This window comes from Callorhinchus milii, unplaced genomic scaffold (assembly GCF_018977255.1).
Source record: "Callorhinchus milii isolate IMCB2004 unplaced genomic scaffold, IMCB_Cmil_1.0 Scaffold11, whole genome shotgun sequence".
Lineage (NCBI taxonomy): Eukaryota > Metazoa > Chordata > Chondrichthyes > Chimaeriformes > Callorhinchidae > Callorhinchus > Callorhinchus milii.
This window is the reverse complement of record NW_024704752.1, coordinates 8,836,658-8,864,585: the sequence shown is the minus strand read 5'-3', so window position 1 is coordinate 8,864,585 and position 27,928 is coordinate 8,836,658. Positions and strand designations below refer to the sequence as shown.

The 27,928-nt window shown below is 38.4% G+C and overlaps 3 protein-coding genes across 5 annotated transcripts; all 3 read right to left on the bottom strand.

Annotated features, from left to right (window-relative positions):
- Positions 1 to 49: 49 nt before the first annotated feature.
- On the bottom strand, positions 50 to 6,935 carry LOC103182408 (kininogen-1-like). Of its 2 annotated transcripts, none has more exons than XM_007899534.2 (7): positions 6,678 to 6,935; positions 5,887 to 5,997; positions 5,012 to 5,096; positions 2,625 to 2,797; positions 2,042 to 2,155; positions 795 to 896; positions 50 to 353 (listed from the first exon to the last, which is right to left on the bottom strand). In XM_007899534.2, the coding sequence occupies exons 1-7, from the start codon at positions 6,891 to 6,893 to the stop codon at positions 120 to 122; spliced, it is 1,035 nt and encodes a 344-aa protein (XP_007897725.2). In that variant the 5' UTR covers positions 6,894 to 6,935; the 3' UTR covers positions 50 to 119. The 2 variants fall into 2 exon arrangements, with proteins under 2 accessions (XP_007897725.2, XP_007897647.2); XM_007899456.2 differs by having other exon boundaries at positions 5,887 to 6,049; positions 6,678 to 6,934.
- A 780-nt stretch (positions 6,936 to 7,715) lies between these two features.
- On the bottom strand, positions 7,716 to 14,714 carry LOC103182340 (kininogen-1). Of its 2 annotated transcripts, XM_007899327.2 has the most exons (7): positions 14,405 to 14,714; positions 12,203 to 12,313; positions 11,182 to 11,269; positions 10,101 to 10,276; positions 9,676 to 9,789; positions 8,827 to 8,916; positions 7,716 to 8,367 (listed from the first exon to the last, which is right to left on the bottom strand). In XM_007899327.2, the coding sequence occupies exons 1-7, from the start codon at positions 14,615 to 14,617 to the stop codon at positions 7,984 to 7,986; spliced, it is 1,176 nt and encodes a 391-aa protein (XP_007897518.1). In that variant the 5' UTR covers positions 14,618 to 14,714; the 3' UTR covers positions 7,716 to 7,983. The 2 variants fall into 2 exon arrangements, with proteins under 2 accessions (XP_007897518.1, XP_007897578.1); XM_007899387.2 differs by lacking the exon at positions 8,827 to 8,916.
- Positions 14,715 to 16,424: 1,710 nt separating this feature from the next.
- LOC103182278 (fetuin-B) lies at positions 16,425 to 21,417 on the bottom strand. The gene is made up of 7 exons (XM_007899263.2): positions 21,052 to 21,417; positions 20,401 to 20,511; positions 19,587 to 19,674; positions 18,720 to 18,889; positions 18,213 to 18,326; positions 17,785 to 17,868; positions 16,425 to 16,965 (listed from the first exon to the last, which is right to left on the bottom strand). The coding sequence occupies exons 1-7, from the start codon at positions 21,271 to 21,273 to the stop codon at positions 16,738 to 16,740; spliced, it is 1,017 nt and encodes a 338-aa protein (XP_007897454.1). The 5' UTR covers positions 21,274 to 21,417; the 3' UTR covers positions 16,425 to 16,737.
- Between the last annotated feature and the right edge of the window lie 6,511 nt (positions 21,418 to 27,928).

Below are 27,928 nucleotides of genomic sequence, written 5' to 3'. Positions count from 1 at the left end.
TAATTAGTATTATTAACATGCCAATAAGAAAAAAATCAGGAAACAAAAGTGCTAGCATATCAGGCTGGCAATACTTCACCTCCTTTTAATTTACTTTCATACAAACGTTAGTCTCACTTTCAGGAACTTGTGGTTGGAGGAATAGCAAGGCTTGGTTGCCTCAAGGGCTTCCAAGGTTGTCCTGGACAATTGATGATCTTTGACTCTGGAAGGTCTCTGAGCTGCTGCTTTGGTAAATCAGGCATTTGTGAAGGCGCATCAGTGCCTATAGGCGTCTTGACGACTTGTTCTCCAGGTGTAGCCTCAACAGAAGCACCCCTGATTGCCCCCATTCCTGGAGATATTTGGAATTCCTTGAAAATAAGAAAGGGGAATAAATATATTCACAAGCCTTCCAATGTAACTGCAATTATAACAGAATAAATTTGATGTCTGGTCCATTGATTTGATATCTTCAGGGACAAAAGAATTTTTGTGAAATACATTTTTACTTAATAGTTGGAAAAGGCTGAAAACTGTTGCATCTGGCTTCACTCAATTGTTTGGTTTCCAAATGCCAAAACCTGGTACTAATATTGCTGATTCAGCAAACAATAATGGCGGTGGTGAGTTACTTTACACTGCCAAAGTTGAAGACTGGTGTATTCCTGGCTAGCTGACGAATAGATTTTTACAGCCTCAGTCATATCCCTAAGCATGCTCATTATTAAAATAGTTGCATTTTTTGCAAGCAAATACCCTCTTAAATAATACAATTTATCCAGCATTATAGTATTTAAAAAAGAGTAAATTACCTGTTTTTTGGGTATTATGTCAATCATTTCATCACCGCAAGATACACTTAGCGTTCGAGCATTCAACCAAGGTCTACTATGCAGAGTCGACTTACAATACAGCTACAAAAATAGAAGAAATTATTTGAAAAATATGAAGCAGTAAAAATCAGCTATAAAATCTGGAGTTTAATGGACAAATGTCTATCGTATGTTGCTTTCATGAAAAACATCTCCACATTAGGACCCTGCTTAAAAAGGTTATACTAAATACACGTGATTTACATCAGGAGGACGTCTCAAAGCACTTCATAAGACATACTTAAAACGTAGTGACTGTATTTTGAAGGTTATTATAGCATTGTGACCATTATTAAAGACCATTATTAAAGTAGAATTGTTTCCCCATTAGGTCTTATGGACATACAATACATCTAATACTAGAAAAATACAATTTTCTACTCAACAGTACAGTTGCTTGTGTTTAAGCAAATTTAAGGCGTCATTCACAGAAAGACAGTTCTGCAATGGTTTCAGAATTGATTGGCAATGAGAAAATTAGTGCCTACAGAGGTTGATAGGGGCACATTAGCTTCTGGATGTTTAACCCCAAGTTCAGCTCCTTCAGGAAACCCTGGACCTGACATTGAGGACTGCCTAAGAGATCAATATGGAAGATCTAATAGGTTTAGGAGAACTTCTTCATTCACAGGGTGATGAGAACACATAATACACTGCCAGAAGCTGTGATTGAAGAAACAGCATCAATGTATTTAAGAGAAACCTTGATGCAAACATGAGGTAGAAGAGAATAGAGGAGTGCAGATGAGGGGAATAGAAGATGTGAGGGCTTGTGTGAAGCATAAACACTGGCACGGACTTGATGGGCCGGATGGCCTTTTTCCATGCAGTAAAACCTTGTGTAATTATGGATCCTATTAGAAATGGTTTCAGGAGTTTGTATTATACTGGTTTTGGAAAGTCAATGGTCTCCTGATGTGAGGCTGCGGCTGGCTTGGCTACGGATGACTCAGTTAATATTATGCAATCCGCCCTGTGGAGTGGGAGAAGGGGGTGTTCACTATTCAGGCTTGCTGACTCGTCTCCAAGGACACATTAGGGCTAATTTCGCGGCATGAGAACACAGTAACCACATATCAAAATAATTACAATATCTAAAATGTTCTGTGTACAGATGGCCCACTGTGCAATAAATAGAGAATAGGCCAACAATAAAGCAATGTGAAAGCTGTTTCTGTGGTACTCACTGTCTTGAGCCTATCCTGTTGCACGGGGCAGTCTTTTGGTACGATTGTGGAATTTTTGGTGCATCCAGTTTCATGGATAGCAAACGATATCATGAATAACATTCCAGACACCACCTAATCATATATTTTTTAAAAAAATTGAAATTACCTGTTAGAAGATAGCCTCATCTGGAGAATGGTTCAGTGCAAAAAAATGTGATTAGTTTTCTTCAAACAAAATTGTAAACTGCTGATTCATTGGGGAGGTTACTTGCCTTTCATCTCTGGGACCAAGGTTTAAATCCAGCCAAGATGGATGAATAAAATAAATGGCCTTTGAAATTAGCGTAAAAAGTGGCAATTTCACTCAGAGGTTACAAGATAACTCTATAAAGTGGAAAGGTCAATCCACCAGCATTAGTGCCATTCTGAAACTTGGGCTGAGGCAAATTGTTAATAGCAGGTACTTTACTTAGCATTTGGCTGTGCTATGCCTGTCCTGTGAGTGCACTGCAAATCCACATGTTAATCAGAACAAAATCATTTGAACAATGTTATTAAGAGCAACCTTAAATATCTACAGATTTGTAAAGCAAAGTCTGACCTGTTTAACAGCTGTGTATATAGTGCCAGGTACAAAAAGATGAGAAGAGTTACTCTCATTGTTGATCTTTGTAACAGAGGAATGAAGTAGCTCTTGTATCTTAGGGTCATCATGTGGTACAAGTGTTTTGCCCCCAGGAAAAGATGCTCTCTGTCCAAATTGTCGATTGCTAACTGGAAAACAAAATTATAAGCAATTAGTGCACAATAATTATAATCCTTGCATTGTGGTAGTCTCTTTGACTTTGGGAGGATGTCTCAAAACGCTTCTCAGGACTTATTGTGCAGTGTAATGGCTTTGTATTCGCAGGTGAATATTGCAGCCAATTTATGCACAGCAATGTCCCACAAACGACCTTGAAGCGAATGGCCAATTTTATTTGGCTAGGACACTGAGAGAAACTCCCTTCTCTTTTTGAGTAGTGCCACAGGATGTTTAACTTGCACCTGGACAGTCAGACAGACCTCGGTCTCCTCTGAAGAATGCCACCTCCAATTGAATTAAACAGAAGTGAACAAGCATTACTGCATGCAAATTGAAATAGTGGTATGTGTGAACAAAGAATCATTACAGGACTGAAAGGATCCTTGTAGCCCATCTGACCAGCCTACAATACAGTAGGATTAAGCATATGATCACGATTTCAATATCACTGCTGGAAATTACGTGTACAGCATTGCCGGATAAGGCTTAGTTGTTACACTGGCCACACTTGAATAGTCTGCTGACACTCTGTTTAGACTCATACTAGAAGACTGAATATGTGGGTGAGGTACTGGAGTGTGGTCTGTGCATCAATACCAGGGCATCAGTCAGTGCCTTCACCATAGATTGGGAGAAATGTGGAGTACAAAAACATCCCATATTCTAACATTTATGTCATAATCAGTAATTGCTTAATCATTCCCCCCCAAGCTCCCCACCCCCACGTTGTAAAGTTTGTTTGCTTGTTGCCCCACATTGTCCATGAAAAGAGTGTTGATACAATGCCCTGCATTAAAGTTGTTTTTTAACACCTAAAATAAACAGTGAGGATTCTAAACGTAATTTGCATTTCACAAAAACTAAACAGAATCATGGTACTTGATCCTCAACCCTTGGTCTTAGTGTTAGATGATTAATTGTGGTGCTTGGATTTAGTGCAGATTCAGTGGCCAAGCAACCAATCCACGTTGCTTGGGTTCATGTCAACAATTTTATGTATTTGTTCAGTTGAGTCCGAGAGGATTAATTCCAAGGCTTGCTTGCTATCATTGTCAACTGACTTGGTTTGTCAAGCTTGCAGTCACTACAGTTATTACTTTGCAGAACCAATTTGTATGAGCCTCAGCAGAGATCTGCGTCTGCACAGGATGCACCCTGTCATCACATCATATCATGTGCGTGCTGACATCGTGTATCCCATCATTGATAACCTAGATTGCCAGTCAGGAGATGCGGCTTCTATTTTTTAAGGTAGCGCAGGAACCTGCAGTAGAACACAAGACCTCAAAGAAGTCTTTTTGGTTGCCATCATGCCATTGTCAATATCAGGGTTGCCAAAACAGTTGACCTGCAGCCTAAACTCAGTGTGAATGCTGGAGCCTTTAATGACAATTAATAATAATAATAATAAAATAATAATATTTGCATTTGGTATAGAACCTATAAAGTGCTTCACAAAGTTTCTGTGAAGCATAGAACATAGAAATCGGATATCTGGAAATTGGTGGCTAGGAAACTAGGACAAACTCCATTCTGTTTTCAAATAGCTCCATGGAATTGTTAACATCCACCTGTTTATTTTCTGCATATTATTTGAATGTAGGCAGGAAGAGTTCAATCTGTAATGGTTGAGTCAGGAATGAGGGAGGTCAACACAACAGTCAAATTCCAGATGTAGTTATCAAGTTCAGTCTGAGTTGATCTGTGGCATTTTCTAGACTGTTTGAGAAGGGAATGTTAACTTCCCATAATCTATTAATTTGTGAAATATTTGTGAAATAAAGATGTACTTTTTTTTAAAAAAAACTCCTTTATCCCAGAGTCAAGATTCAGAGACAATGGAGCCCTGTTATAATGCAGTGTTTGAGAGCCATAAAAGACAAGTGGAATTTAGGTCCTTCTCTACAGCAATTGAGTATAAATCAGAACTGTGTCCTGAACAATTCTTAAGCCCTTTTGGAAGCGAGTTCAAAAGTAGCATAGACCAAAGGTTGGAAACTGAGGTCATTCAAGAAGTGCCGTGTGCAATAGGATAACCCAGAGGGAAGAAAGCACGCTAGATAAGGTGGATCGTGAAAACGGTTAAGAATTATAACCAGCACTATTGCCTAACTGGAAAATTGGTCCTTGTGCAATTGTTACTGCAAATATGTACTTGTTATTCCGAGTCCAATGCCACTTACCAGGTTTAAGGGTGCATTTGTAAGATGTCACTTCCACAATACTATGGTTGTTGATGTACACATTAGATTCACATTGACCATTAGTCTGAAAATAAACATGGCTATGAGGAAAAGTGTTGTAAATAACATATAAGAAACTGCTAACATATCAAAGTCATTAGGTGGTGTTACACCCTTTTTATTATAATGGTTAAAAAAAACAACTTTAATCGTCTTTACCAATGTGACACCACAGGCAAGTAAGGAAAGAGAGCATTAGGTTCTATGGATCAGTCAGTAAAGTTTTGAAACCACAATAATAATCACTTAGAGAGGCATGGATTCAGTAATGACAACTAGCATCGATATGTAAAAAATCAACTCTTGCTTAGAAGGTTTAATGGAGTTATTTAAGAAATAATGGATAATCTATGGCTATTGTGTTTATGGATTTTCAAATGGCTTTTTGATAAGGTGCCAACGGAGTTACTTTTTGAAAATATTAAGGCATGTGGTATCAGAGGGAATTTGTCAGCATGGATAAAAGGTTGGCTAAATTACCGAAAACCGAAAGTTTAGTAGATTTCTTTTTCTGATTATCGTGTTATTCAAGTAGATCCTCCTCCTATCACCGCTAATGTCCAACTCTTCACGATTGCAGTTGACACTACTGAGAATATTAATCCTTTCCTTTTATGTTCATCCAAAACTTCATACAACTCATGATCAGCTGTCATTCCTTCCTCCAGCAATCTTAAAATCATTAATCAGTACTTATTGATTTATTTTATCTTTCCTTCCATACTTTTCAAATTCAGTGTTCTCCTCCGCCATACATCTTGACCCTGCACTTCAGTTTGTCAATTTAAAACAGAGTAAAAGTTTCAGGTACCTACAGTATTTTCAGAGGTTCTGTAGCCACAGTCTTTCCAGGATTTCTTGCTTCCTACAAGGCAGTCAGATTCCTGGATATCAAATTTTATGAAATATCGACTCCCAATTGTTCTCTGTGGATAAAAGAATTCCGCCAGGGGTTTGACTTGCATGGTCTCAGGGCACCTTATAGAGGCATATGAAATTCAATAACATTGTCATAATTATGGCAGGTTAAGGAGATATAAAAGATAGACAGAAAATGCATGATAAATGGCATAGAGGCTCAACTGGTAAATTCATTGCCAGTTAGAACTGAGATAAGATGCGTGAAATTGGAAGTGATAATCTTCAATAATAATAATAATAATCCTTACATTTGATATAGCGCTTTTCACATCGGGAGGATGTCCCAAAGCGCTTCACAGAACACACTGTAAAGTGAATTGACTGTATATTTGAGGGCGAACGCAGCAGCCAATTGCGCACACCAATGTCCCACAAACAGTCGTAGATTGAAAATGACCAATTTATTATTGTTTTTGGTTTTTGAGGGATTATTATTAGGAGTGTGGAGTAAGAAAACTTGCCCAACCAAGGTTTCGCCCTCTGCCTGGAATTGAACTCAGGTCTCTCGCTTGCAAAGCGAGTGCTCTAACCACTGAGCTACAGGACTCCAAAACTCCACTTTCAAGTGAGGAAGAGAGGAGAAACTTGAAATAGAAGATTTTTAGCAGAAAAAATGGAAGTAGAAATAACTTCTAACTAATGCAATAATAAAATACTCATAAATATAGAACATATAAAAGCTCACCTGTTCAGTAGCATAAGTAATTCGGTGCAAACCATATTTATGACCTGTTGTACCCTTAGTGTTGAATTTACGTAGTGTGAAATCCACAGCAACTTGAAGTTCCAAATTATCGCAGTCAATAGGGATTGGAGGTACTGTCGGCACAATATGAGTTGGTAAAAGCGCATTAATGTATAACAGCTGGGAGATGAAGAGGAGCACAGCCAAGAGCTTCATCTTGCCTCCCTCTTTCGCTAAAAAGATATCAGAATATCAAGCTCCTCTTATCCGTTCTGTGGTTAAACCTATTGAATCAACACTTTTTGAAATATTTGATTTGTCTTGTGCAACATGGTTCTGAGTTTACTCAAATAAAGCAAATAAGCAAATAATGTAAGCAAATACGATATCAGTTTGGCTTTTGGGAATAAATGACTACATAGTTAGTGAACAAATATTTCTACATCTGTGTTGTGCTCCTTCCTCTCCTGTATCCTTCTCCAAATGACTTTAAATTACTGCTAGTTGGGTTGGCTAACATCTTCTTTCATGTACTTCACTCCCCAGTATCAATAGGTGGCCAAAACCATTCTACAGTAATGCCATATTTTAAGATCCAAGTTTTGAGCAAGTTCATTTAGCAAAGTAAGAAGAAAGTTAGCACCTAAATTGTTTTAACATTATTTTGAAGGATAGGCATCAGCAGCACTATTATAGAAGGGAACTGGACAGAAATCTGATTTTCACAATTCTAGCTCTGAGCTGGAATTTGAACCTGCAACCTTCAGTTCTTTTGGCTTATACCGATACACAGATGGTATCTTTAATCTTTAGGTCAGCAGATTGAGCCCTGTACCTAGTGCATATACTTGGCTCCTGTTAACCATGCAAGCCAACCCCCTGGTCTAATATAACAAGCAGTGGGAATCTTGCTAGACAATGTTCACAATTCAATTTTAGCTTGTTAATCTCCAACATTACCCCAACACACACTCTTGGGTGTCCAAGATCTGGCTCTTGGCAACCTGATACTTTTCAATGAAACACACACAAAAGGACTTATTGACCATAATTCTGTTTATTTTAAAGAGTCGGGTTTGCATTCATGAAAGGGTAATAAGTAAAGTAGTGCATTGGCCCGTGTGATGATATGGTTTTTCATTGTTCCACTTCTTTTGCACTCATCCCTTATTTTCATCAAATAGGTTTCAGTAATATACAGGGAACAGTTAAACATACTGACATGATGGAAATGAAGGCTTTATAATACAATTATAATTATTTATTTAGTTCATTACTCTCTTTGGTAACAATAATGAAGTTTTTTTTACAAACCAGCCAGTAAGTCAAAATCAAAGAAAAAGCCATCTGATTTGGGTTGTTCCCCCTCTTCAGCTGTGTTTAGTGGAGGAGGAACAGTTTCACTTACAGGGTCGGTTGGTGTTATGTGCCTCAAAGGCTTCCATGGTTTTCCTGGGCAGTTGACAGGAGGTTCTGGTCCTAGAAGGTCTGCAAGCTGATCTATTGCAGAAAGGGGTAATTCCAGAGGAGCGGAAGTTGTAATGACTGCTGGATTTGATTGCTCAGATTTGTTTATCAGATGCTGTTCATGGGAATCCTGCTGTTGGTAAAAGTGATGCTGCCTATGTCTTTGTCGTTGCTGAGCCAAAATCCCAATGGTCTCAGTCGGTTGGCTTCTGAATCCTTCCATCTTGAAACAGAGTAAGAGGAAAACATTTTATTTTATTCCCAAGTTTATCCCATTTAAAATTCTGTTAGACAAATTAAATTATAAATCAAATCTCAAAGCAAACAGTTGTAGAATGGGCAAGGGACTATCGAGCAAAAATAGGTGCAATCGGTCACAAAATGATTAGTGAAGTAGAAAAGCAATGTTAGGAGTAGAGAGATGAGCATTACAACTAACCTAGGAGGAGGAATTCCACCTGAGTCTAACTTTACTGTATTTTCTTAGCATTTCAATGTCCAGAAGTTAGCAAATTCTTAAATACAATCTTAATTCACAGCCAGTTTTCAGTGAGTTTTTTTAAGTACTGGGGAAATTAGGCTTCAACTTTAAGACTGAGTTTAACATTTTCCTTAACGTAATATAATTTATTAGTGATTAAACAGATTGTTAAAATATAGTAGCAAATTCTAAGAGTATTACTTGAAATCCAATCGGATCGGTGCTGCAGGATACAAAGGTATCTATTTCATTTGCTCGAATACTGAAAAGTACAGTTGAGTTGCAGTAAAGCTGGAGAGTAAATATTAGAAAAAAATATTTACAATTCATTTGCTGTAAAACCTGGTTTAACTAGCACATCACACTACAATATTCTTTTGGCATCTTTATTGGTGCACTGTTTGGGTTGACCCAGTGTGTACCATTTATCTTTAGGAGATATACACAAGACTTACAGTTTCAGCTGTTAGCAAATGAGTTCTACTTTATGCAAGCTTCGTACAAGGATGTTGTTGTTGTGGTTAGGAAGTCATTAAATTGCCAATCTATTCCAGTCTATATTATTGAAGAATAATTGGATGGGCCAAATGGCCTTCTTCATCCAAACCAATCTGGTGATATGTTAACATACACTTGACACAAACCATAGATAGATTAAAAATATATTACTGTGTATTACTCAATGTACTGTCAAGACACTCTGTTCTCACCCATTTTGGCAGAGGCTCTTCTAACATCCCTGCCCAGAATACAATACAAAACACTTGTCCTGTGGTAGATAATCCTCTAATTGCAAGATCCACCTTCTCTGCCTGTTACATTCATTTTCATCTCTATTTTATCAATGTAACTGTAGCCATTGTTTCTCAGTACTTTCCTCTTTCCACTCTTCTTTCTCTGTGCCCCCACATATGTCATCACATGCACTTTTTTCTCCTTGTATCCACGCTGTGTTGAAGTTAAATGTATGGAGAGTTTCACCAAGCAATACTACAGGGAATAGCACAGCATGTAGAGATGGGCGCAGAGGCTACTTTCTGTGATACTCACCGTTGTTGCATTATCAGGCTTTAATATGCAATCTTGCCACACATCATTGGAACTTTTGGTGCATTCTGTTTCCCGCAGAGAAAACTTCAGTGTATATAAATATCCAGCCACCACCTATTTAAAATAAATGCAGCACTGAAGGGAGTAACCTTGATTTTAGAGTGGGCTTCACTTTGGGTATAGTGTATAATTGTTTCTGTTTATTTGCGTAAAACTAGATGCTTCGAACATATAGCATTGTATCAGCAAACTGGCTTTGTGGCTTTTTCTTATTTCACACTTTATTAAGTTCTTAACGCTTCTTCTCCCCATAATCACACAAAGGCAGATATGATGATGTGTCATTAAGTTCAGAACCTCCTAACCCCAGAAATACTGTATAAGAATGAGTTAAATGTTTATAGATTTCCAAAGGAATATCTAACCTGCGAAGTCACTTTGAAGATCACCTCAGACCCAAAGATATTAGGATAGTTGCTGTCACTGTTGAACTTTTTAATAGAATAATCAAGGGTTTCCTTAGCTCTGGAGCTGTTGTGTGGTAAAGAAATTGCACACCCAAGACAAGGTGCAATTTTGGGAACAATCCACGGATCGTTAACTGGGAAGCAAGGTGACAAGCAATTAATGTGTAAGCACAATTATCACATATGTGATACCATTTCTATTCATGTTTCATTACATATATAATAGCAAATGCGTTTTTTGTGTGAGACATGCATAACCTATACAGTAACAGTTGCGAGTATGTTTCAAATGTTATGCAGTACTGTATATACACAGAATTTGGTGTGAGATCTATATTAACTGTATAATATTGGGCATGATTAAGTTGTTTCATGTTTGTTCAGGATATACTGTAGTAGTTTGTCCATTGGTAGGCCTTCAAACCAAGTTGTCCCAAGATCTATCCTTGTGGTTCAGTTAGTAAAGCCACTGCAAAGTGTGAAACAGGTGACGGGTAATTTTTGGTGCGTATAATCATTGCCAATTTCCTTTGTCTTGGTTGAGTTTAGTTTTGGATTGTTAATTTTCTGTGTGTTAGCTGGGTTAGGTGTTTAAGGCTTCATTTTCTGTGCATTAGGAACATTTAAGTGTCGAAGGTTAATTCTCTGTGTGTGAGATAGGTTCAGTGTCCGTGCAGGTTCTTGACATCAAGGGTTGATTTTTTTCCATGACACTGTCTATCCTGTTTGCTTGGTACACAATTAGTTACTACGATCAATTAGTTTGTAAATCATTTTCTAAAGATAAGACTGTTACAAATATTTCTTTATTGCAAACAAGAGATGGTTTGATGTGCTCATCTCGGAACCATAAAAGAGTGCTGGAGGTCTGTATGTTAAAACTGCATTATATATCCAGAATGACATCTTGTCTGCAAATGAACAATATGGACAGCTTTTCCTTGACAACTGTGGGATATTTCTCATGAGCGTAATGCGGAAGGGGCGAGTGGGGAGGAAACCCATATGTACTTGCTGGCCTAAATGCAATGTTGCTTACCTGGAATGATGGTGCAGTTGTACATAGTCACTTCTAAAATTCTTCCTGCTCTGTGAATGTACACACTGGATTCACAATGACCAATATTCTGAGAATAAATAGCAATATTAGTGCGACGACAACCACAAATTGCATTTCTATAGCACAATGTCCTCAATGTTGCTGACGAGGGAGGGAAAGGTAAATCACTCCTTGTAACCAAGTAGTGACGCCCGGTTGCAAAAACATAGGTGCATGAATGCCATTTGAGGATTGGATGTGGCTTAGCTATGAAGTCCCACAGGTAATCTTACTACCTGGGCTCACACTTGAAGACCAGTCACTTACGTGAGATACTGGGGAAAGACTAAAAAATACAGTATATTCTGTGAAGCACTTTGAGACGTTTCAAAGGCACGATAAGGCGCTATGTCAAATCCAAGGATTATTATAATTATTATTATGACTAACATCTGCCCAATAGTACCTAGCATGATTCAGCACCTTCAGGACTGGAGGGAAAAACTGTAAGAAAGCAACCCCTGTTTGTGTGATTACCTCTTTTTGCTGATTTGCTTTGTATGAAAAAGTCACAACCATAAAACTAGCACAACACTGGGATATAGGAGGGAACTGTACCAAGTTGGTTCAGTAACAATCTTAGCAATCTTATACTATAGATTTTTCAGGTTCATGATTCCCCAGATCCCCACTTCTATGCCATTGAGGATCAAGGGCCAAATTCTATAAAGAAGGAGAAGGCATTGGGAAATGAGCCAACAGGCCCTACTTTATACTTACGGCAAAAAATAGCATTTTTTTTGTAATATCCTTATAACAAAATTTCCCAATCTCATAAAACCCCAGCAGAGAGAAGCATCAGCACAGCCCATGCTGAATGGAACCTGTCCATTCTCCATGACAATGAAATTCTCTATGCCATTGGATGCGAATCTACAGATTTAATGTTCTCTTCCACTATTCACCTGGACCCTTCAGCTTGGTTTCTCAATTTAAATGGAAGAAAGTTTCAGAAACTTACAGCCACTGTAGGAGGTCTGTGGTCGCATTCTGTCCAGGTTTTCTCACTTTCCACAAGGCAGTTAGATTCCTGAATATCAAATTTGATGAAATATCGACTCCCACGTTTTCTCTGTGTATAATAGAATTAGTCAATGTTCAGCAATAATCTCAATTCTCCATCTAAACAAATGAAACTAAACTGCTTGTTCACATTTTAGTCTCTCAACTGTTCACACGTATTGTGCACATGCCTATCTCCGTGCATCCACCAATGAATTTAATATTTCTGTGGGAAAGATGAAATCAAATCTACCAGTAGAGTCAAAAAGAGAAAGTGGAGCAGAATCGGATTGGGAAACAATGGAGAATAAGAAAGAAGAAATTATAATTGGTGATTACATGGCAAGTAGGAATAAATTAATTAACCTATTTTTATTTCCTTTCCATGGAACTCTTTGGATTATTGGTTAGAGCACTCGCCTCGCAAGTCAGATGACCCAGCTTCGATTCCTGGGCAGGGAAAAACATTAGGCAAGTTTACTTACTCTGTTTACCTAGCAGTAATTAGGACCCTAGTTGTTAGTCAATTGGCAGATCACTGTTCCGGGGGTAATAATTCCTTCAAAAATAAATAAATAAATTGGTCACTCAATCCATGACTGTTTGTGGGGCACTGCTGTGCACAATTGGCTGCTGCATTTCGCCCACAAAATATACAGTCAGTTTACCTTACAGTATATTCTGAGAAGCACTTTGAGACATCTCAAAGACTTGATAAGGTGCTATATATCAAATACAAGGATTATTATTTTAATCAATATGTATTTAACTGTATTTCTAATATTCACAAAGCTGCTACTGACATTTGAATAGCTTGTTTACTTTAATATTAGTATTTGTTTCTGTGCTGTAATATTGGATCTAAAAGGTTAATAAAAAGCCCTGATCCTGATTATACTGGCAGACTGAGGATATTTGTGGAAGTGTCCACAAGGAAAAATGTTTGTTAATATTATCATTAAGTATTTTCGGTTAATGTTACAGTAATAAAGCTGCTTCTGACATTTAGCTTTATTGCTGAAATATTAGTGTTTGTTTCAGCTTATTACGCCAGGCAGTGGGAGATGAGGAGAGGACCCTCAACAAGTAGGTGATTTGGTGTCAGAATCGTACCAGTACCACTCTGTGACAATATATGTATGATAATAATAATATAATAATCCTTGCATTTGATATAGTGGCTTATCACGTCTTCAACACACCTTAAAGCGCTTCACAAGATATACTGTAAAGTGGATTGTCTGTGTATTGTGGACGAAATAGAAATATAAATATAAAGGATAACCCATTGAGGGACTTGGCAGCGTTTGGGTTAATTCATCGACCTTCCCCATGGGCATCTGCTCAACCTCAGAAACGAAATACATCAACAATAACAACAACAACAACAACAAGATTCCATTTATAGAGCGCCTTTCACGTCGGGAGGACGTCCCAAGGTGCTGGACAGTTGGGTCAGGATCCGAGCAGGGGGGAAATGAGCTGTGGTTGTGAACATCCTCCCTCCCCTTCCCCAACACCACATCCTTCTGTGCTGGGGCATCAGTTTACAAGGTTACGGGCTTAGTAGTTTCTATCATCACCCACAAAAAAACAGACACTCACTCCACTTTACAGTTTATCCTGTGAAATGCTTTAGGGCATCAACACCAAATGTAAGGATCATTATTATTAATATCTTTATTATTATTATCACCTATCAATAATTCTCGAACAATTTTGTATATTGTTTCATCAGAACATAAAAGAGCTTGTGAGGAAAATGGGACTTAAGCACACTGTCCTGAAAGGTTAGAATGCAATAACAACAAAGGCTCCATGTGGCGCATCCAAAGACAATATTACTGTACTCTTCCACCTCCTCCCTTTCCCCCCCCAACAATATCACAACCCAAAATATCAGAACAAATCAGCTACACAATATCTTCTCATCAAACTGTGGAACTTTAACCGAACCACAAGTCAGAGTTCTTTCAGAAGAGCTGAAAAATTGGAAAATTTATTTTTTTCTAAACTAAAGTGACAACATGTAAAATATTAGGAAAACAATAGTGCATGCAACAATAACAACAACAAAATTACATTTATAGAGCGCCTTTCACGTCGGGAGGACGTTCCAAGACGCAGATTCTGTATGATGGAATAATAGATTTCAACTCACCTGCACTGTACCAAAAGAAACTCTATCGAGAGCATATTGATGAGTTGTTCTACGTTCACCATTAAATTTACGTAATGTGAAATCTACAGCTTTTAGAAGCTCAGGATCATCACAATCAATAGGGATTGGATCCACACTGTCAATGTCAGAAACGGAACGAGCATTGCTGTGTAACAGCTGGGAGCTGAAGAGGAGCACAACAAAAAGCTTCATTTTGGGTCAGATTATTCAGCCTCTGACACGAAAGCGAGATCAGATTACCAAACTCTTTGTGTCCCTGACGAATCAACATTTTATGAAATGTTTGACTTTGCTTATGCAACACGGTTCTCACCTCAGCTTTTGGGACAAACAACATTGACTTGACAATAAGAAAGAAAATGTTCTATGCGTGTGTTGTCACAATGTCACCAAGTGAAGGTCAGATAGAGTTGGTGGAGTCAACATTGTCTTCTCTTGTGCGCTTAACTGCCTATTAGTCGGCAAACAAATCTATTTCTAGATTTTGGAATCACAGCTTTGCAAAAGAAAATTATATTTAGGGCTTCCTCAGTCCAATCAATGCAGTCTTGTTACATGACTCATCCAACTAAACTATTTCTATCTTCTTTTTCAAGAAATCAAGACCCGAACAAATAAAATTGTAACAAAAACAATAGCTTCTATATTCTAGCCATTATAATCTCTAACATTCCTTACAGGCCGATACACTGCTGTGTGTTGGAGGATTGTAATGGAGAGATAACGGAGATTAAAAGTCAGCACAAGACTAAACTGAGAGCACAGAGTAGATGAGACATGAATAACCTTTTAGTGGGAGATAAGAATGGACTTTATGGAAAGTTTTGATACAAACGGCTTTGAATAGATACATATACCTTCCATGTGTTTTATTGCAAAGAAGAACTTTCACAAACCTCCAGACCTCAAAAGACACTGTCCTACATCCTTACTGTTTTGGAGGCAAACATCATTTCGCTGCTCTAATGCATTCTTTTCAAATCCTCAAGATTGTGGAAACAGTTCTTTTTTTTCCTTCCACAAACCACGGACATTCATAGCAAAGCTCTGGTTTCACTGCCAGATATGGTGCTTGAGGTAGAATCCATTAGTTTTTAAGAGGAACCTACAGTAGATAGGTATCTTAAAAGGAATAATTTGCCTCAGTGTGGGGAAAAGGCACGTAGATAGAACATAATGGATTGTTCTTTCAAAGAATCAATCAGCCCACGTGCATGTAGACTCCCACCAGCCCACTCTCCTAGCTTGTGCCCCCAACTCACCAGCCTTGCTGGCTTATTCGCTATTTTCTGCTCACGGGGTTTCAAACAATTACAATGCTGGTACCCGCATTGGAACTACACTTAGCCAGAAATTCCGGCTCGCCAGATCGAATCTTTCCCCACCCACCCACCCTGCCTCCCTCCCCCTGCCTCCTCCCTCCCCGCCGCCCCCCCCCCCCCCCCCCCCGCCCCCCAATTAGTCCAGCTAGCCTGGCTTTTTGTGTATTTGAAAAAGAAATTAAATTAGCTGACTTTAGCATAAAGTTTATCAATAACCATTTGCCTTTAAAATGTGTTTCAGAGTTTTTTTTAAAAACACAGAGATTCTCACACTTCAAAAGCTGACACCGTGTACAGTTTTGCACATTGTGTTAGTTCTATTTTCAGGATCAGACACATTGTATTGGTCAATGCCACAGAATCTGTTGGTTACAGTTTTGCACATTTAGAGTTTGGAATATTCTTTGTCTCTATGGGGCAGTTGAGCAGATATCTTGGCGTAGGTGTGAAATCCTTTGTTATATGATTTCTGAAGAGGGCCTCTGGTTCAATTTTCTCCCCTTTCCAGAAGATACTGACTCAGATCGTTTCCAAGGGGTGAGAGGTATATCAGTAAATCTGATTGTTTCTTCCCCATCGTAGTAGCCCTTCATATTCTGTGCATTAAACCTGTCAAACCCATAAATCAATTCAATAGACAGAGGATTGTTGCTGGAAATGAATCAAGTTGAGCCATGTTGAAAGCACTGTTGATTTTATTGACATATCAGGATTGTAACAAATAGATAATGCAAAGCTTATGGGTCAAACACACAGCAGAATGCATCCAAGAGGCCTGCTTAAATCTAAGTAAAAGTGTTATTAATACTCATTGTTAGTATTTCCAACTGAGCTCACATTATTAAAAAGTTAAGAAAATATTCGATGATTTAATCAAATTGCAGATTTTCATGCATTTTCCATTCAGACATCCCTCAGAAACCCATGCTAAGGTTTACCCTGAAGGAGTTCTATATAGATGTAAAAGTATCATAAAGGGTGCTTTGTTTTTCACCGGATAGAATTAGTCCCTCCTACAGAATATGGGCAAGAACTTGAGGAAGATCGCTTCAAAGGAAAATATGGAAGCACAACAAGGTTTTCTGCAGTTTCATTCATTTGCATAAAGGTTGGCATTCCTGAAGTTTGGCCTTTTCTCATCGCTCTCGGATCTCTAGGTAATTGTTCTATAAGGGCTTGATTACGACAATGATCAGGATGATTCAGGTCCCTGTATTCCTGTAAAGCAGAAAAGATTCCACATAGCGGTGCAAACCAAAAATACAAACAGCCCATTGCTCAAGGGATTTGTAAATGACAGGTAAAATTGTTCGCCTGTTCAACAGTAGAAACTGAACAGACAAACTGTTAATATAAGAGTAATCCAGGCTGCGATCAAGTAGATGGTCATTCAATTTCTGTATCCTCACTACACATTTTCACCTGTGGGTCTGACACATGGTGTGGTGAAGTTCCATGGTTACCAGAACCATCCATAGCCTCACTCATCTGCCCATTTTGATGAGTGCCCTGACCAGAAGTGCTGGCAAATTATTCAACAACAAGGGCATCATCACCGAGCTTGATCTTGGTCTCATTCAATGTCTTGATATTCCACACATGATTTTTCAGCAGGGGTCACTGGACAGCACTCAAGAGTATGTATCCTGAGTCATTTTCCTCTCCTTAGCCCAGTAAAAACCCCTGAAATCAGTTCATTCAGCAAAAGCCAGGGAAGAAGCTTGGGGCTTTTTTGGTGAAGTGTCACACGGCAACTTTACTAGCCATAAGGTCAAATAGCCTGTAACACCCACCATCTAACATTTCTTATGAAGAACCACTTAGGCAATGCACCAGAAGCCGAGTAACGTGAAACCTTCCCAGTATAAATAAAATCCTTTAGGAGCGGGGGGAAGCCAAATTGTAAGGGGAAAAAAATTGAAAATATATTTCAAAAGAATCTAAAATAATTATAATGCTAAGCTTATACTTTTAGCAAGAAGAGCGATCTCTAAATAAACTGATTGAATAAAGAGTATAACAAAAGTATTTGCTCACCTCTGGCTGATAGAGCTCACATGTCACAGTTGTACCATCTTTCATGTTGACGATTTGTACTGAGGCTTTGCAGAAACCAAATTGCTACAAATAATGGAAAACATCACATTCGGAGACTGGTAATTAAATCTCTGTAAGCAACTAATTATTGTGAGGGCAAATGCTGTACTTATTCAGATGTGGGATAATAGTGTTGAGGAATACAACGAATGTTAACCTGGGGCCAGCATTCTTCATTCCCAGGTCAGGGTCAGATACAGCATACTTTAGATGTTAAATAGAGTTCCCTCCAGCAACAACATATGTACCTCAGACATAAACTTTGATGAGCAGCTCTATTGCACCATTTCCCACACTTTCAAATTAGATACTGTACTGTTTAGGATTTTTAATTGCATTGAGAGTGAAGAGTCCCAATAATTACGTACAGCAACACCAGGGGCTAAAGGTTTGCACTTTGAAAGGTTTTTGACAGTCTGTTTCTTTGAACACGCCGTCTCCACGATGGTAAATTCCACAAAATGTGCTTCAAAAAACATTCCCTGAAACATAAGAAAAACAGGATGGCCTTTAATACAAGGAAACATTACTAGATTAATGGAGCTGGACGTACAAGGGCATACAAGGTAATGTTTGCCCTGGAGTATGGAGGATAAAAATGAACTAAGACTCCCATTCTTGATAGGTATCCGATTACCTCTTATCAGCCAAGGAATGGGCTCAGTTGTGATGCATCTTAATAATCACAAGATCGCAAGAGTAGTTAGGATGAAAACAGTCCTTCAGCTCATTTGATCTCATCCTCCAGAATACCCATCTTACCGTCCTCCCATCACTAAAGCTTTTTTTAAAAAATGTGTTCTGTATCCTGGTCCATCTGGCAAAAATAAACAAGGAATATTGTACGATCTGATTACAAAAGTAAAGTAGCTCACCTGAAATGAATACTTGGTGACATTGAGAAGGTTGAAATATTTGGTATTGTTACTATTTTGGTTGTAATTTGTAAGAGCCTTGTTAGCACTGTTGATTGATGATTCATTCTCCTTATCATCACGATCTATCGGACAATCTGGACATATTTCACTCACGGTGCGTCGATCAGCTGCAACACAAACATATCGTTTTAGGGTTCTAGGAATGCGTTAGAACTGTGGTCAGAGAGCGAGCATCTCTTCACGGAGAGGTTTGTGAAGATGTGGAATGCTCTGCCCCAGAAAGCTGTAAGAAGTGGAGACAGACAGATACTTAAATAGCCCATTAAAAACTCACTACACTGCTGTCCCACAGGGTGTATTTGCCACATGTGTGATCCCAATCTGTGTGCCTGTATCACTGATCGTGGCCACACACAATCACAAACTCGCTGCTTCTGCACAAGGAGTGATGTGAATTCAGGAGAATCTCCTCACCTCCTGTTGTGCGATTCACTTTTTCTCCAGTGAGCTGAGCAACCTTTGGAGGAGACTGCAGTGAGTAGAAGCAAACCAAAAAGAAACCTTTTCACATTGGGAGGATGTCCCAAAGCGCTTCACAGGATATACTGTAAAGTGTAATGCCTTTGTGTTTTGAAGCCAAATGCGGCAGTCAATTTTGTGCACAGCAATGTCTCACAAACAGCCGTGAAGCAAATGACTAATTTTATTTGGGAAATTATTGACCAGGAGAAGTTCTCCTGAATGGGGGTAAACTCTCTTCCCTTTTTGAATGGCACCATTGGATCTTTAATATCCACCTGTACAGGCAGATGGGGCCTCAGTTTAACATTTCATTTGAAGTTTTACATATTAAATCTACTTCACCTGAGGTTAAGGAACAGTTGTAGTCATGCAAGCAGACAATCCTTTCTAGATTGTTGATGTGTAATGTTGCGTTACATTCACCTGCAACCTTGCGCAAACAGAACACAATACAGTGAGATTCATATCAGTATCAAGTATTCCATTAAACCAACAAGGGACTGATTTTAGAACTCTAAAAGTAAATTCATTACAATATGTTGGACAAATTTTCCCTGTAATTCACACAAAATTATAAATGATACTGACAAGCTCCTCAGAGCATCAATGAATTCTGTAGTCAGTGAACATTGGTGTCAGATTGATTTAAATTTTATAATTATCCTTTTGTAGGTCCTATCAAGCTCCATTTTTTATGAAAGGAATGAGCCATTTATTTGAGGTATTGCCAGATATTTGCCAACCCTGGAGCCATGTCCAAACAGGTGTCAGCAATTTTCAGACGAGATGGAGGGGAGGAGAAATTTGGAAGGAGTATAGCAATTGTGTGAGTTCTTTTAATCTGATCCTCTATCAAATTACAGCGTTAAAACGTATTATACCTGGTGCAAATCACTGAGACAGTTGCCCTTTAAGTACTTTATTTAAAGAAACTTTTATTACAATGGGAAAGCAAAACAATAATAAAGCAGGTGCCTTTTCCATCAGATAAATTTGAATCTTTTGTAGCCCACGTAGTAAATATTAAGATGCCTATCATTACCATCATTACTACCTATGAGTCTAAGTGTTTGTAGGGACTCAGATTCGCAGTCTGTTCTGGGTTTTGCCTCTAGCGTCTTCTTAGATCTTTCTGAATTGAGAAATTCACACTTACCGATTGATGGAACATCCTACTCTCACATGATCTCCAGTCTTTCCTACTCAGCACGTGACATTCCGTTTCATCAACACCAAGAGTCAGATAATACACCATGCCTGCATTACCCTGCAAATCACAGTCACGACACACGGTAAAACACAAAAACATCTTATCAATCAATACGCTATCAATAAAAATAATAATAATTAATAATAATCCTTGCAGTTTAAGAAGTGAATGGCCAATTGTCATCTGGATGGCTGATGGGCAAAAGAAAAAGAGGGTCTGCTGACCAGAACCACTGTCCTGACAATATAACTTGCATCACCATCGTGTCTCTCGATTACCACCAGCAACTGCGCCAGCTGATTGTGCATCGAATGATATTTAATTATTTAATTAATTAATTTTAAACATCAAAGTGAAATCTCTTCCTCGTTCCAATGGGTGTTTAACATTCACAAAACTGGATCGCTGTCAAACATCCTCTGCCGATATAGATCAACTTGTCAATCCCTCTGAAACTTACGAGAAACAATCTACAGATCTATTTTCTAATACAGTTTGTTAGTCATAATGCACATTATGAAAATGATCGGAGAAACCACTAGTGAAAGAGCATTCTCAACCTGCTTGTATACAGCATTCAAGATGATGTTCATTCACCTGAGACTGTTTCAGAGCGCTCCTGATGCTGACCAGGTTGTAGATATAACCTTCCCTGCGGTTTCTATTGATTTCCTGCAGAGCCAAACCTGACACCTTTATTGTATTAGAGTCGTTGCAATTAGTGGAATCCAAGAGTAAAGGAGCAATGGGCTGAGGAGAGGGCTCAGCCCGTGAACTGGACAGCTGAGCCCAAACCACAAATACTAGAAGAGCCTTCATATCGCACAACAATGCTTCTAACACTTCTTCTTGAGCCGTACTCAGGAAATGAGAGAGACGGAGCTCATTTTATCAGGTCAGCCTGCTCTTAGCGTACAAGGAATTTCTCCTCCACCCCTCCTCCTGTCAACTTCTTAGCTGATTGGCTGGTGATGGTGGAAGAATGTTGATACTGTCCTGTGTGTGGAGTCCTGTAGATTAGTAGTTAGAGCACTCGCCTCACACGCGAGAGGATCTGGGTTCAATTTCCGGGAGGGTGAAACTTTGGGAATATTTACTTACTCTGATTACCCAGCAGTAAGTGGGAACCCGGTTGTTAGTCGATTGATGAATTAATAATAATAATAATAATAATCCTTGCATTTGATATAGCGCTTTTCATGTCGGGAAGATGTCCCAAAGCGCTTCACAGAACACACTGTAAAGTGAATTGACTGTATATTTGTGGGCGAACGCGGCAGCCAATTGCGCACAGCAATGTCCCACAAACAGTCGTAGATTGAAAATGACCAATTTATTATTGGTTTTGGTTTTGGGGGGATTATTATCAGGCTCTGTGTGGAGTAAGGAAACTTGCCCAAGATTTCGCCCTCTGCCTGGAATTGAACTCAGGTCTCTGACTTGCAAAGCGAGTGTTCTAACCACTGAGCTACAGGACTCCATTGCTTTTCTGGGAGGGAGTAATACTACCTTCAAAAAATAAATGAATAATTTTCAAAAAAAATTTAGTAACTTGGTCACTTAATCCACAACTGTTTGTGGGACACCGCTGTGCGCAATTGGCGGTGGTGGTAGCAATGTAAGATTGTTTCACTTGATGTGAGGAGGATTGTGGGAATAAACATGTTCTGTAATTTTGTGTTAAATATTCCTTTTCGTGGCATGATACGATGAAGCTGTGGCAAAGTGTTTACAAATCTGTCTAAGTAGAAGGTACTTATACCACAGAAAGTTCTTGGAGACGTTGTACTGAGTTAGAAAGGGTCATTGTTTCATTTTAAATAAGGAATCCATCATCTGACACAATTATTTTCATTCCTGGCTTAGCTGAGCGAGTGAACGAATACTGAGCTATCGTGCCTGTTGTTTTACCACATGCTATATTGCTTTGAAACTGGGCCATTCTCTAGATGGGCAGCATGAAGTTATCTAAGAAAGAAAAATAATCAAGCAGCTATTTGCATTATAAACAGTTCGCCAAGAACTACACAGCCCAGCTATGTTCATAACCCAAAATGCGGTTTGAACGTGTATGAAGTAGAACACAATGTTCATTTCCAGTAATAATGTGTTTCTTTTTATAGGCTTTCACTAAAAGAGTTTCACTGAATTAATTTCTTTACTGCTTTATAGTCTAACATGTAAGCTTTTATTACCAGAAAGTACGTTCTTCATTAGCCACAGTATAGTTTGATATCTTGTTTGTTACTCACCGAAAATTGTTAACCAATTTGGAATCTTTAGAAATTTTAAGGGAAGGCATGTGAGTATGTTTAAAGCTTCAGATTACACTCAATATTTACACTCATCAAACTTCTGTCGGACCCCATTTAATTTTGGTTGGTATTTTCATCTTCTATAATGCTATAATAAGGTTGTATCTGTTTTGCCCACATATACTGAGCTGTTGTCTCTCAAGTTTATTAAAATGAACAGATTTTAGTAAGAATAAAAAAAAAGGCCTGTATAGAAAAGGGTTGCTTCTCGTTATTTTTTCTTAAGAATATTCATTGAGGTAGAGAGATTATTCAGACACTGGATAATTGTTATTGAGTGACATGTTATATCCTGATTAAAACAGTCATTTCTATTGTCATTTTATTTTATTATCATTCATCTTACTGGCATATGTTTCAGCATTGTGTGTTGGTAGTTGATTGGTGTTGTATGGATATAATCTCTCTCTCATTCAAACTCACTGCTCTGGGCAGGTTAGAGCGTGTGGACGAAGATTTGGGAAACTGCGATAATGTGTTACTGGACCTCATGTCACCGTCTTCTTCTGAAGATTCCGATGATGATGATGATGATGATGTGTCCTCTTTTCTGGGCCTCCTTGGCTTTCGGAATTCAGAGCCTGAAACTGATCTCTTCCTCTTTGCCATAAACATCTGCCTTTGGCCCAGATTATTGTATTCATAATCCATTTGGCCACTTAATCCTTTGGCTGTCACCCTCTGTGACCGAATGTAACACAAAATCAAATCTAGCAAAAGGGTAAGAAAGAATAGCACACAGCAGGCGATGTGGAAAGGGAGAACAGTGGCACTGAAGGTTAGAGGAAAGTGAAACAGTGTTAGGACAAATCAAGAATGAATATTTAAGAACTGGGATTCCTCCCAGTTTAGAGGATTGAATGAGCAGAAAGAAAAATTTGCACTAACCTTTGTTGCATATCTCACAGGTTACGTCAATGATTTCATCAAGACCCACAGATTTGAGAGAAGCCTCACAGAACCTAGAAGCTGTAAAAGAAGAATATAAGTGTGTATATTGTATTAAATATGAAATCTCAAAATTAATTATGATATATAATCAATAATAATAATCCTTGCATTTGACATAGCCCCTCATCACGTCTTCGAGACGTCTGAAAGAGCTTCACCGAGTATACTATGAAGTGATTTGATTACATTTTTGTGGGCAAATTCTAAATTTAATTTCTCTACACTTTCACACCTTTTGAGCAATTAACCCTTGAGGCGCTACAGGGAACTCTGCTTATTATTTTTGTTTGAAGATTTCAGCTCATGATAAGAAATATTTACCAATAATACAGCAATAACTTTAACTCATGCATGCATCAGGAGATACTTTGTTGCTGTAATATGATTGATGTTTGCAAAATATTGTGTTTCTATAGCTTAGAGTTAATATGACAGAACTAACACTATTTCTGTTCCACTGCCGTATTTCACGCGTTAAAATTATTAAAACTATCCACTCCAGGGAGATATTCCTTGCCCTGAAGCTGTTGGCAGTCGGAGATTAAAGCAGTCCTATCAAGATGCTTATAATGGGAGGACAACAGGGTAAGTATTCTGTAAGGATGAGATCAAATTGGATGAAGGCTCTTCCTCATCCGAACTTCTCTTGTGAATTTCCGCTCTGGACATTGCCAAATCAATTAAAATGGAGTAACCCATGGTACTGTAACTGGGCTTGAATGAATGCTTTACTCTTCCTCTCATGGTAGGCATCTGATACTACGCCATTGCAGTTCACTGTACCAAAGAGTATTTAGTCATCTTATTCTGCATTTATCCCTATAATCCTGTAGTACTCTCCCTAAAGCAGATACTTACTCAGTATTTTACTCAGATACGATTAATGGGTTAATTAATAAATATTTGTGCTACTGCAAAGCAAGTGGAAAGACATAAACCGTTACTTTACAATGTTCTACTGTAATCATGTACATTTAGTTATACTGCAAGCCATTTCGAGACCTGTGGAACATGGCACAGTTTGTTACAGTTTGTTGCAGGCAACAGTTCATCTTAACTTCTCAACGATACTCTGTGTCAAGTCTTCTTCATTCATATGGCTTTGTGTTATGCGTTAGTGAGGCTGTCCGAAACTCTATCTGTCCAGCGCCTTGGGACGTCCTCCCGACATGAAAGGCACTGTACAAATGTACTTTTGTTGTTGTCGTTGCTCACTTAATTTACCACCAAGCATAATAATAGTAATAATAATCCTTGTATTTTATATAGCGCTTTTAACGTCTTCTCGACGTCTCAAAACGCTTCACAGAATATACTGTAAAGTGAAGCGACTGTATATTTGTGGAGAATCGCGGCAGCCAATTGTGCACAGCAGTGTCCCACAAATTGAGTGACTAAATTATTATTATTAAGATATGTCTGAACACCAAAGGAGCACTTTCAACTGTAAATTTTAAATGAATCAGAATTGGACCCCACTTCAATACAAGTTGGGTAAAGAGTTTTTATTGTGATTTCTTAACATGAACCCGAGTCTTCAACTCACCTGTTTTTCTTGGGCATTGTTGACTCTGTTCAGACTGTACTATACCCTTCCCTTCGAGCACTGTTAATGTGACCAATCGAACAGGTCAGCAGCTGTCACTGCTCCCACTGCATCACAAGGAATTGCTCCAAAAATACTGAGTTGTCGATAAGCAAGAACATGAGGATTAACAAGCTGAGCACAGGTCAGAAACACAGCTAACAGATTCATGACGAAGACTTGGTTCCTGCAGTTAGAGCCCCAAAGAACCATAAACACAGATTATATGTATGTCGGGACGTCCTCCCGACGTGAAAGGCGCTCTATAAATGGAATCTTGTTGTTGTTGTCTTGTTGTAATTTCTAATATTCCTCTTGATTTTTCTCTAACATGAACTACTAACAAATTTCCAACGTAACTGAATGTCAACCGTAAAGGGAGATAATGGGGCCTAATCTACCTAACCCAAATCAGCAAAAAATAAGAACTCCATATGACTTTATCCAGATCAGATGAAGGTCATCCTGAAAATGCTGTTGTTGACAGTTTTTCTGCAGAGATTGCAGACTCGGCCAGATACGGCAAAAGAGACACATTAATATCAGAGAACAGAATTGTCCTTTGTGCGGTAGTTGAGGCTGTTTCAGTGATAATTTCAGGATAGTCATGCAAACTTACCAATTTTTACTCCCCCCATCTTAATTACCAAGCATCAGACTACCTGTTGGAGCAATGGATATTCTCAAACAAATCCTAAAGTTTCGGTGGAAGTGACCTGTTTGACATTTGCAAATCGGTCGGAAGTTAATGCTGCTGTTCATAGGAAATTGTTCATTCATTTTATCGCTGTTTGTGGGATATTGCTTTGTGAAAATTGGCTACCATGTTCTCCTACAAATGCCTAAATCCTTTGAAGTGCTTTGAAACCTCCTCCTGACATGAAAGGTTTCTACAACAAATGCAAGGACTATTATTATAACAGGGTGACCAAAAGGTTGTGATACCATTACGATGTCTAATAAGTATTAAAGAAATGTTGAAATATTTTTTAGATAATAGGGTAGCTTCACGACTTTTTCGTCACCCTCTAGTATTATTATTATTTCTATGTCGAAGGTTATTTTGACTGATAATAATTGAAGCAAAAACTGGTGATCTGAATACAACAAATGCACGAATAAATTAAAAATAATGAGTTGGATATTTTAAAGAATTGGTGAAACTGAAACTGACAATTATTGATTTCAAAAAGCTATACACTTGCCCCCAGAAGATATTGAATACCTGAGCTTGATTTGACACTTAGGAAATTCTGTAACTGAGACTCCAGTGGAGTTTTCAATGAACCCCTAACCTCAGTTTGTGGTAGATTAATGCATACTATTATTTTGGCACCAGGTGGCAGTGCTCCCCCATTACTTGTCTGGATGGATTGACTGGAAAGAATTATCAAGGAAAAGTTCACTCTGTGACTGGATTGATCCGTCTGTCTTTATCTCTTATTAGTAGACTAGAAGGTCCAGACATGTAATAGGAATTTGGAGCCTACCCACCATCAACCTTTTTACTATATATTTTGGTGGTCCTTATGAAATAATGATTGTGCTTGTATAGTTTTGAAGGAAGACGGTGGAAGCAGAAAGTGTTGTTTGTTTCAAGAACAAATCAGATAGATTTCTGTTAGAGACTAATATCTCAGGATATACAATATATAGTTTGGGACATGACGTGTCAAGCGACTGCCAGGATAATGGAAGGCAAACGAGATGGGCCTTGGTCTTCTTTCGCCTGACAAATTCTTATGTTCTTATGTTGAATGATTTTCTGAAATAATATACAAGAGCATGGGAAGCAAAAAGAGCAGGGAATTGGGAGAAAGTAGTTGGGTACTGTATCAAGCAGTTAAGGTGACAGCTTAGGCTCAAGAGGTCAACAACAACAACATTTTGAATTTATATAGTACCTTTCACTCGTAGTGTCTTGGACCGCTGAAGACCATTACTTGTGTTGCCATTACATGTGTGGACCTTCTAGTCTCGGAGGTCAAGTTCCTCCAATGCTATAGTATCTATGATTTTCCAGGTTCCCTTCAGATAAGCTTCTACATGCGTACAATGTTCAGATTCCAATTTGATTTGTACACTGGAGTTTTATAAGCCAGTAGCTCAATGAAATATGATGCATTGAACTGTGCTGTTTAGCTGATGTCAGTCAGGCTGCAGTAGGTTGGCCTCAGAATCCCAAGTCAGTAAGAAGGAACAAAGAGCTCTTGCCGATCAATATCAATTGTAGATTAAAATAGAGCAAAGAGAGAATAGGAAGAGAAAAGAATAAGGAAGAAAACATCACGCTTTTGTATTGTGTTTAAGGTACTTATTTGAGTGGTTTCAGTAGATATTATAGAAATAAAGCTATTGTAAATATTTCAGTTATTGGTCTTTGTTTCAGCATCTCAGTGCATGAGCTGAAAACGTAGAAAACTAGTCCGCTCAGTGAGACAACATTTCCTCGGGTGTATCATCAGTCTGAATGTTACATTACCACTCGGGGAAAATTACCCTGTGGAAATTCAGACAATATCTCAGTAATAAATATCAGCTGTTTGCATCTGGATACCATCTGAAGTCCCTTACTTTCCCAAAAGGGGGCGAGTTTGCTCTCTCTATCCTTATGTGCAATTGT